This window comes from Seriola lalandi, unplaced genomic scaffold, assembly GCF_002814215.2.
Source record: "Seriola lalandi dorsalis isolate HSWRI2012SDOR001 ecotype SW California unplaced genomic scaffold, Sedor1 jcf7180002054603, whole genome shotgun sequence".
Taxonomy (NCBI): domain Eukaryota; kingdom Metazoa; phylum Chordata; class Actinopteri; order Carangiformes; family Carangidae; genus Seriola; species Seriola lalandi.
This window is the reverse complement of record NW_019525156.1, coordinates 32,329-42,529: the sequence shown is the minus strand read 5'-3', so window position 1 is coordinate 42,529 and position 10,201 is coordinate 32,329. Positions and strand designations below refer to the sequence as shown.

The 10,201-nt window shown below is 44.7% G+C and overlaps 2 protein-coding genes across 2 annotated transcripts in view; both read right to left on the bottom strand.

Annotated features, from left to right (window-relative positions):
• The window catches only part of LOC111664721 (succinyl-CoA:glutarate CoA-transferase-like), a 45,130-nt gene that overhangs the window by 10,852 nt on the left and 24,077 nt on the right, over positions 1-10,201 (bottom strand). The gene's annotated exons all lie outside the window — the stretch shown is intronic.
• LOC147818379 (uncharacterized) lies at positions 7-4,625 on the bottom strand. Its single transcript, XM_087177422.1, has 3 exons — positions 3,546-4,625; positions 1,491-1,904; positions 7-1,418 (listed from the first exon to the last, which is right to left on the bottom strand). The coding sequence occupies exons 2-3, from the start codon at positions 1,865-1,867 to the stop codon at positions 935-937; spliced, it is 861 nt and encodes a 286-aa protein (XP_087033548.1). The 5' UTR covers positions 1,868-1,904; positions 3,546-4,625; the 3' UTR covers positions 7-934.

Sequence of the window (10,201 nt, the reverse complement as noted above, 5' to 3'; positions counted from 1 at the left end):
GCAACATCAAGGAGAGGAGGTCTGAGAGTGTGTGCAGCAGCAGGATGTATGTAGAGCTGTGTATATATGTGTGTGTGTGTGTGTGTGTGTGTGTGTGTGTGAAGATCTGAGGTTGCCTGAACCTGCTGCTCTCTGTTTGACCTCAACAATCAAAGCAGCTTCTGAATATCGCAGCGTTTTGATTCCTGTGAAGTGTCAGAGCGTACACGGCTCATATCGGCCCCTGACAGGATTTTTAGATGTGTTACGTAAAGCCGCAGCCTGGATGTTAAAGGTCCCAGGTGATTTGGTTCTTCATGATTTTCAGCTCACGACATGAATAATGTCTCTTCATCGTGTTCTGTAAATGAGTGTGTTTTAGTTGGAGAAACACTCATTTTAACTTTTGAAGAGTAAAGCACTGATGTGTCGCTCCGCCGGACTTTCAAACGCATCTTAACACGAGACGAGAGTCACGGCTCACATCCTGAGCCAAAATGTTTCGTCTGTCACGAGGTTTTAACGGAAGGTTTGGTGAAACAACGTTGGTTATAATTTTAATTTTAACCCTCTGAAGAATGAGCAGAACTCATGATCAGATAAAGATGGAAACTTCAAATCACCTCTACAACGATACAAACAGGTGTGTGCCACTTGTTTTCATCGTTTGCAGCTTTGCTCTATAAAATAAAGGTCTGTTTTTTGGTTTCTTTTGTTTTATGGACTACTGTCCCCTATCACGACTGTACAGACGTCTTTACTGAGGGACGTATGTGATGAGCTGAGGTTGTGCTGATTCTTAATCTGTGCAGCACTTGGTGGAAAAGACTTAATGAGGCGTCTCATCTGAGAAACAGGTGCTACATAAAACCTGTTGTATTAAAGGTGGAATGAAAGAAAGACACCCCCCTCCCTGACAGAGATAACAGCAGGTGCTAAACCCTGATAACAGGCTTCAGGTTCCAGGTGAAGCAGTTACATCAATCTCAGAGACGCAGGGCAGTTTCCCGGCTCTGTGTAGGTACAGCAGGGGAGTGATGAAGCCGCCGATGATGCTGACGGCCAGGCAGACTAACGTGATCTGCAGAACCACCTCATAGGATGCAAACAACAGCGTCGCAACCACCATTAAGATTTGGAGCAGTTGGGTGCCGCTGGTGAACACCAGGGTGATCATGATGACCTTGAAGGCCTTTCTCTTCGCCATGTTCCGGCTCCCGTGGGCTCGGTCCCCGTCGCCGGGCGCCGGCTGCCCCAGCACACACAGAACGTGGACTCCACAGTATAACATGAGCACCAGGAAGATCAGGGACTTGCCAATGAGCTGGTACGCCACCACATGCATGGCTGAAAAAGTGAAGACAGGTGTGATGCAGTAGAGCAGCATCACCTGCCAGGTGACCACGCAGAAAGCTAACTTGTAACGGAGAGGTTTGAACCTGCAGAGAGGAAGATAAGACGGTGAGACTGTGTTTGACGAAAGGTAAGCAGTTGATGAAATGACTCCTTACCTGAGGAAGGTGGTGGGATGCACCACAGCCAGGTAGCGCTCCAGGCAGATGCAGCTCTGGAAGATGGGTCGGGAGACGAGCATGAGGTTCAAGACACACCGCAGCAGCAGCAGCCCGACGTCCGCTGCCAACCTCAGCAGGTAGTGAAGCATCAGGTAACCGGACGACACACAGAACACGATCTCGCAGGCCGCCAGGTTGAGGGCGAAGAGCTCTGAGGCCACGGCTCCGCCCGCTCTGCTCACTATCAGCCACACCACGTACACGTTAGCCGGGACGCTCACCATCAGGTTGCAGGTGAACAAGCCTGTTACGCCGTCATAGAAAGTAGAAAGGGCGGACAAAGCGGCGGCGGCGGCGGCTTCAGACTGATTCATCTTCACCAAATCCAAACAGCAAAGAGTTTTGTGGAACCTGCAGAAGTAAAACCAGAGAGATGTTCGAGGGTTAATGCCCTTCAAAGGATTTCATACCCAACATTCACCGGTTCTTCTCGCCACAACATGAGAATCCAACGGTGGAATAATAATCTCACTAATATTAAACGTTAAGTTAATGTTTCAGAGGGTTGAAAAAGTCACTGAGGGCGGGGCCGTGCAGACTGCAACACACAACACTCACGGTGCAACGAACACGCCATACAGGAGCAACAACACATGCCGCTTAGGACAATGGCGTTTCCTGACTAACTGCCGTGAAGATGCCTCTACTCTTTAAAAGTGTGTTTCAACGTGCTGGAAAATCTTCTTCTTCTGCTGCTTGTTATGTTAATCAGGTATCTGATCCCCAGTGACAACCAATAAACAGCCAATGATTAATGACAGGAAATCAAATCAGCGATCTTCCAAACAGAGATAAAAGGTTTCTGAATTCTGATAAGGAAAAAAACATTCAGTTTTCCACACCTCCATGACACATGAGTGTTTCCAGGCCGTTGCTGCATCTAAACAACATCCATCCTTCAGGATCTCCTGTTTTTAATTTGGTCTTTTTGTTTCTCAACAGTTTCACCACAAGCTCATTGTAAACTGGACGCACCTGTGGATTTACATGGCGGGCAGCGAGTGGAGTCTAAGTTTACATCTGGTGCATTCAAAACAAGCTGAAGGGAGACACGGATATGGTTTCTGTGAAGGGCTGTGGATTGAGGGCACGGCCACATTTGCATTAGATTATCCTCAGGGTGTAATTGGTCATCGGAGTTTTAAAAACAGAACGGGGAAAGGTTTCCTAACGAGTCAGCTGAGGCAGGACGAGGACATTTATCTGAGCTCGGAGGATCCGCAAGCTTCAAATAAAGGAGATTTCAGGTTTACAGACAGTGTTAGCTTCCTACCACATTAATTACCTGGCACACCTGGGTCAGGTGGTCTGTTTAGATCTCCATGCAGATAACAAAGATCTGTTTTATAACGTAGTCACACAAATCAAAGCTGCTTTTGACTGACAAGTCTCACACTACTTGTTGTAATGTGTGCAAAGTTTCTTTGTTCAAATTTAGTAGAGAGGTTATCAACTATCTCTTTGAGATCTCGTGTGTTATTCATCTGCCCTTCACCCCGGTAAAGTTCTTCTTATTCCTAAATCAGTTAAGGACTAAAGGTGACCAGGCTTTTACAGTCAGGGCACCTTTATGTTTATTCATGACTTGTATCAGGCCTGTGGAGCTCGCTGGAGCTCAGAAAAACTAAAAGTTAACAGACACACAAAACTAATGACATTCAGGGGATTTCTTAGTTGCAGCACCACAGGTCAGACACTGAGACAAACTAAGGTTAACTAGCTGCATCGCGCCCAGCTCTATTCATGCATTCATGTTAGCTGGCAGGTATCTCACAGACAGGTAACTCCAAAACTGGACACATGAACCAAAACCTTCTGCCGTGAAAGATCCAAGGTCGACTGAAAATGACTGTAGTTCAGGTAAATAAGCACAGATTCCAGCTGTAACATTGCAACACAGAACTGCTTGATCTAATACATCTGATTTTAATTTGTCTAACCGTCCTGAAGCTGAATAAATGTTTGTTTTGTAGTTTTTTTAACCCAGCCTACCTTCAGCTCTGTTTCCACCTGCAGCATCTCTTCCAGTAAACAAGCATCATGTGGCCGTTTGTTCTCGTCTCCGATGATCATCCTTCTACCATCCAGGTGGTGTCACCTCCTCCTCTGCCTCATTTGCATCACCGCCGCTGTGTGGGAAGACCTGGAGGAAACCACACGACTCAGCTGCTTCACATCAGCGTCTACTAGATTCATAAATAAATTATAGATACACACATCACCCAGCAAAATAAAACTCCCCTTAGACTTTAAAAACGAACATGAATGATGGTACAAACAATTCCTTGGAGTAAATGATTCTCTCTGGCTAAAGAACAAGCTAGCTCACTAGCTAAACTTGCTCAGCTGTTTATTTTGGAAGCAGGTACTGCACCAACATGCAAGCTAGCTAGCTAGCACCGACTTCTTACCCATCACTTAGCTGACTAATTAAAATACAGTGTGTTGGATGTAATTAAGCTAATGTTACAGAACGATTACAGTCATAACTCAATCAATCAATCAATCACAGGTATCTAATGCAGTGTTCATACCAGTTATTTTACAGTGACAGTGCAAATGTCAGCGGTAAAAGTATTTGAGAAATAGAAATGATAAAAAAGAAGTAATGAAATCAAAGAGATTCAAAAACAGTCAATTAGATAAACCATCAATTAAAGGTGATACTTACTCTAACTTCCTCCCCTGGTGATGTGTGGTGTCTCCACTGTGCAGTAAATGTCCAGAAATACTCTTAGAAACCATATTTTAAAAAGGACGCTCCTATAAGTTCTGCTGTTGCCTCAAAAATCGGTATTTTTTCTCATTTATCAAATTACCGTAAATCTCGGACTGTTGAGAGCAGTCCGAGATTTACCTGAATATGAGCCGCACCAGCTACATTTTACAAGACAATAGATTTTGTACATATAAGGGCCGCACTTGACTATAAGCCGCAGGTTTTCATGTTGTAACACGTTCACAGAAATACATTACACGGAAGATTTTTTTTAAAGATTTAATTCAAGACGTGCTTTTTTTCAAACTACCTGTACGGCACCAACATGGCACCAACACGGCACCAACACGGCACCAACACGGCACCAATACGGCACCAAAACGGCACCAATACGGCACCAAAACGGCACCAACACGGCAGTAACACGGCACCAACACGGCAGTAACACCGCAGTAACACCGCAGTAACACGGCACCAATACGGCACCAAAATGGCACCAACACGGCAGTAACACGGCACCAACACGGCAGTAACACCGCAGTAACACCGCACCAACACAGCACCAACACGGCACCAACACGGCACCAATACGGCACCAAAATGGCACCAACACGGCAGTAACACGGCACCAACACGGCAGTAACACGGCACCAACACGGCACCAACACAGCAGTAACACGGCACCAACACGGCACCAACACGGCAGTAACACGGCAGTAACACGGCAGTAACACCGCAGTAACACGGCACCAACACGGCAGTAACACAGCAGTAACACGGCACCAACACGGCACCAACACGGCAGTAACACGGCAGTAACACGGCACCAACACGGCACCAACACGGCACCAACACAGCAGTAACACGGCACCAACACGGCACCAACACGGCAGTAACATGCCTGGTTAGAAAATAAAACCACCGACACAATATATAGTTATTTATAATTTAACCAAAGTAATGAAGGAATTCAGAAAGATCTGAATTTGATAAAAACCCGATGAACCTCGAACCACAAGGTCAGTATGTCACACATCATCAAATAAATAATACATTTTAAATTCTGACCTGATGATGGTGCCAGATGAAAAGTCAGACGATCACAAAATTTATTACAATTCATCCTGAGGTGAACATCAACACCTGAACCAAGGTCATGACCATCCGTCCAACAGCCTTTGAGAAATGCCACTAAAAGCCCGTCAGACGATGAACGTGTGAATAACTTTTCATTACGATCCATCAGATAGAAAGATATTTTGTTTTGGACCAGAGCGATGCACCGACAGAAACACACTAAGACTTAGGAATGAATGGACGTGTTGAAGAGGCAACAGCAGAAATAAATTCCTTCTGAAGAGCACACACACACACACACACACACACACACACACACACTCACACACACACACACACTCACACACACACACACACACAAACCTGCATGTTTTTGTGAGTTTGAGTTTGTGTTTAAGTTTGAAGTGGAAACTCTGGCATGTGGGATGTGTGTGTTTTGGATCGGTGCGTTGCCCATATGGAGGACAACTGGGGGAAAGTAGATTAACAGTGTGTTTGTGTATAACTATGTGTGTGCGTGTGTGTGTGTGTGTTTCAGCAGCTGTGGTCCAGGTGTGCAGCAGGACAGTAACCTCCAGTCAGCAGGGAGCTGTTCAGGAGCAGCAGACAGTGTTAACTCCCACTGATGAAAACAGCCAAATATGATTTCATGGTTTATGTGCAGAGTTTGATCGCAGACGTCGGCGCCGTGAGAGAGAAGGTGACACTGACACTCTCAACACGGCCGTAAGGCGACACCTGAGATAAATGATTAACCCTCGGACCGACACATCTACTTCAGCTGCAGCAAATCACTTCCTACATCTCCCAGAATGCCTTTCAACAGCATCAAGTTATAGGTGTAGTTGGGCTGAATGTAGGCAGACAAAGAAAGACTCAATAGAAAGAATAATTAGTAAGATTACTTATTATCATCAGTGTGTCTGTTCAACTCTACCACCTGCAGGGGGCGCCGGCAGGACGTCAGCCCGTCAGAGTCGTCAACATTAATCACTCAGATTTAGTTTTGAAATGTTTTTATAAGATTAAACCATGAAAAACATTGTAATGCCTTGTAATCTCAGGCTTCGTTCTTCACACTGAAAATCCTGTTTCAACAAATGTTTTAATGACGTCAAAGCCAGAGGTACCAGAGAAGAAGAAGAAGAACAGGAATTTAAAATAGGACGAAGAGAAAAGAGCTGAGATGCAAAAAAACAAAAACAGAAGAAGGAAAGAGTGACAGTTATGTTGTTAAGAGATCATGGACATATGTGTGAAGCCACTACGATGAGCTGGGGGCCAAACGAGGGCCAACAGATGGATGGATGGAGGATGAGGTGAAAAGCAAGTTAGAGGTCTTTGATGCAGATCCCTGCTCACAGACGAGCGTGGAGGAGACGTTGGCTTGAGCTCGGCACTGATCCAGGACTTATGGAGGATAAAACCGGTTTACAAGTGTTCAGAAGTCAAACTGACGTATATGGAGGATTTGACGTTCACATCTAAACCACTGCAAACCCGGCTGAACCAACACAGAGATATACGAGGGAGAAAGAAAGATCAGTCACTCACATAAAAACAAACTACAGCTAAATCTCAAAGAGAAGATGAGTCGTCCAGTGTGATGATCCCGACTGTGTCTTATTCCCCACAAAGTCAATTACAAGCTAACCTGACGATAAGCTAACTGCTGCTAAAACCACAGCGTCTCCATTTCGTGTTTCATGTTTCTGGAGTCTGACAGAGCAAAGGTCGTCTGTGTAGCAGCTTCTTACGGTTTATAGTTAGGAGACCTCTAGTGGTCGTTGCAATTATGACGGGAGAGTTGAGACAAAGTCAGGAGGAGGACGCGTCAACGAAACACAGACTCTCACATGAGAGACTGCAGTTCCAAAACTAGTAGTTTATGTTGTGTCTTTTACCCACGACCGTTCCTGTAACCATGACAACGAAGGTCGTCTAATCTCACTGAAGTACTTATTTTAACCCAACCTTCCTAAACGTAAAACGTAAAGTAGTTTCGGTGCCCAGACCTAGCTAAACCACGAGCGCTACATAAACTTAGCTGCATGATTATTATCGTCATTTCACTCCTAACACCAGTTAAAATGATGCAACAATATCTGGCCTGAACCAAACTCACTACACGTGTGACCATGGTCTCCATAATCTACCTGAAAACTGAAAGGTGTGAACACACTGGTAAAATCTGTCTGTGCGAGTATTAAATATATTTTTTATTTTCAGACCAACTGCACTCTGGTCACCTCCTGGCCAATCACAGCTCTGTGTCGACTCATTACCAGGCAACAGAGAGGGAAAGTTTAGTTTGTACGATGGAGAAAATATTTGAAATAATAATAAGAGAGAAGAAGAGAGGAGGATACAAGGAGAGGATGAAGGGAAGGCGATGGGAGGAAACAAGGATAGAGCAAAGAAGAAGAAACAAGGAGAGAGAAGACAAGGAAAGGAGAAGAGAGGACATGAGAGGAGAGGAAGCAAGGAGAGGAGGAGAAGCTGCAGCCAAGTGGATTTTATGAATGAAAGTCAAAGTTGTAAACGTTTATTACACCAGAAAATGACTGTGTGTTGGAGTGACACACACACACACACACACACACACACACACACACACACACACACACACTTTGGCTCTGTTCCCTGGACTGCTGAAGCTTCCGGAAAGCAGAGTAATCCCTGCTGTGCTCCAGTTGCTTCAACTTGTGCCTGTGCAGGTGTGTGTGTGTGTGTGTGTGTGTGTCTGTGCAGGTGTGTGTGTGTGTTTATGAGTTCCTCTTCAGTCCAGTTGGTGAAGATGAACCTGAGGATGTTTTTATAGCAGCTGTTCTCACTCATCTGTCCTTTATAATGTGAACGTCACATCTGGCCTCCAGTTCACCAGGTGAGGAGGAGGGAGACAGACTCCTCCTCCTTCTCATCATCATCATCATCATCATCATCTTCTCTCCTCTCTGATACGTTCATGTGTTTCAGCTCATTAGCTGCTGCTTTTATCCAGTTATATAAAAACACATTCAGCTCCTGAAAACATCCAAAAATAACATGTGAAATACCAGCGGCTGTCCACATACTTTCTCTCTTCCTCCCTGCCTTTGTCTCAAGCTCTGTCCATTCCTGATTATTATCCGTCTGTTTATCTCTCCTTCTCTCCAAGTGTCACCGTTTAATTGGACGCCCCTCCTCCTCCTCCTCCTCCTCTTCGTCCGTCCCCATGGGAAAGTATGCAGACACATTTTGATTTGATTATGGCTCACAAGCCAAACTATGCTCCGTCACATTCCAGCTCCAACGAACAGACTATCTGAGGAGACGGCAGAGCAAGGCACTGAGCACGGCCGGGGTCGAGGGTTTGATTCCCTGCAGATATTCCCCAGTTTATTTTCCACTCTTTAAAAAACACTTTCCAAGGGTTTAGCTCCACTTTGTTCAATCGATGATTCTCAGATGTGTCTGACTTAATGAACCAATCACATTCACTTCCTCCTCTGTCTCAATCCCTCTTCGCCCCATCACAGCAGCGGTGGTGCACAGACGCCCTCTGAAGGCCGTCACGTGTCACTACATCAAACTGCAGCACCATCAACTTTCTGCTTCCCTGTTTGTTCATTCAGGGTTGAAACACAACACCTCAATTTCTTCTTCTTCTTCTTCTTTACAATAAATTCTGGTGATGTCACCGGCATGAATAAAAGAAAAGACACCACAACACAACACAGGATCAGCAGTACGCGCTGCAGTCGCACATGGAGCTCAGAGCAAAGTGTAGATTTATGTGCCGAGCAGCAGGAAAGTGAAAGTGTGAATGATGAATATCAGTGAAAGGGAAAAGAAGGAAGTAGAAACGACTCTGCATCCACAAAGAAGAAGATGGGTACAGGAATAGTCACATTTCTACCGTAACTATGAGATTACAACCAGCAGCCGGTTAGCTTAGCTTAGCCCAAACACTAACCAGGTGGAGACTCTTAGCCTGGCAACAAAATCCACCCGTCAGCACCTCTGAAGACCAGCAGCTGCCAGACATCTTTATATAAAGAAACACTCTGTAAGGAATGTTTAAATAAAGTTTTCATTATCACTGTTCGCAAAGATTAAAGGAGCTATTTGTAAGTTTTGCTACTGCTTCATAGCTATCGTTAGCATTAACAGCTGTTTACATGCCAGTCTAGTGGAAATGTTGAGTACAGCATCAAACTTCAATCCTTCAGTCCAACATCTGTCTCCAGAGGTGGAGAGCAACCCACTTGCTTTGCTTCTATTTCTAGCATGCTAACCAGCTAGCCCCGACCCATTTTTCTGTTACAGAGTCACTGTAGCGTCCAGCCTGTCCTGAAGATATAACAGCTCAGAGGATGTATTATAAACTCTTGTACTGTAAACACAATAATGGCCGAAGCTCTCGGCACAGCTGGTAAATAAACAGCTGCTAACGTTAGCATTAGCAGCTGTTTACTCTGCTCTTGTTTTGCTACTATTTATATCACTCTTTCTTCTACTGAAGTTAGCATGCTAACCAGCTAGCTCTGGACCATCACTTTGATATGTTTTGCTGCAGGTCAAACCTCTCTTACTTCCTGAGTTTCCACTTTTAAAAACAAACATATTTGTATAAAAAATTTAACTAAAATGAATAAAAAAAAAATAAAAAAAAAGAACAAGTAAAAAAAGAGAAAGCAGAGAGGAAGTTTCCCCTCCCTGACTCACTGGAAAACAATGTGTGTGTGAAACTGGACACTAACAACAGGAAGACACAGAGTCAGAGACAGGTCAACACACACACACACACACACACACACACACACACACATTAATGAAACAAAGAGCTTTTCTTGTTTTTGTGTTTAAGTGA

What these genes read in the sequence shown, in the direction of transcription:
- LOC147818379 (XM_087177422.1), bottom strand. Translation starts at nt 1,867, where the DNA reads ATGAATCAGTCTGAAGCCGCCGCCGCCGCCGCTTTGTCCGCCCTTTCT. An exon ending in CATCCCACCACCTTCCTCAG is followed by an intron (nt 1,419 to 1,490) that starts GTAAGGAGTCAT and finishes TCCTCTCTGCAG; the next exon opens with GTTCAAACCTCTCCGTTACA.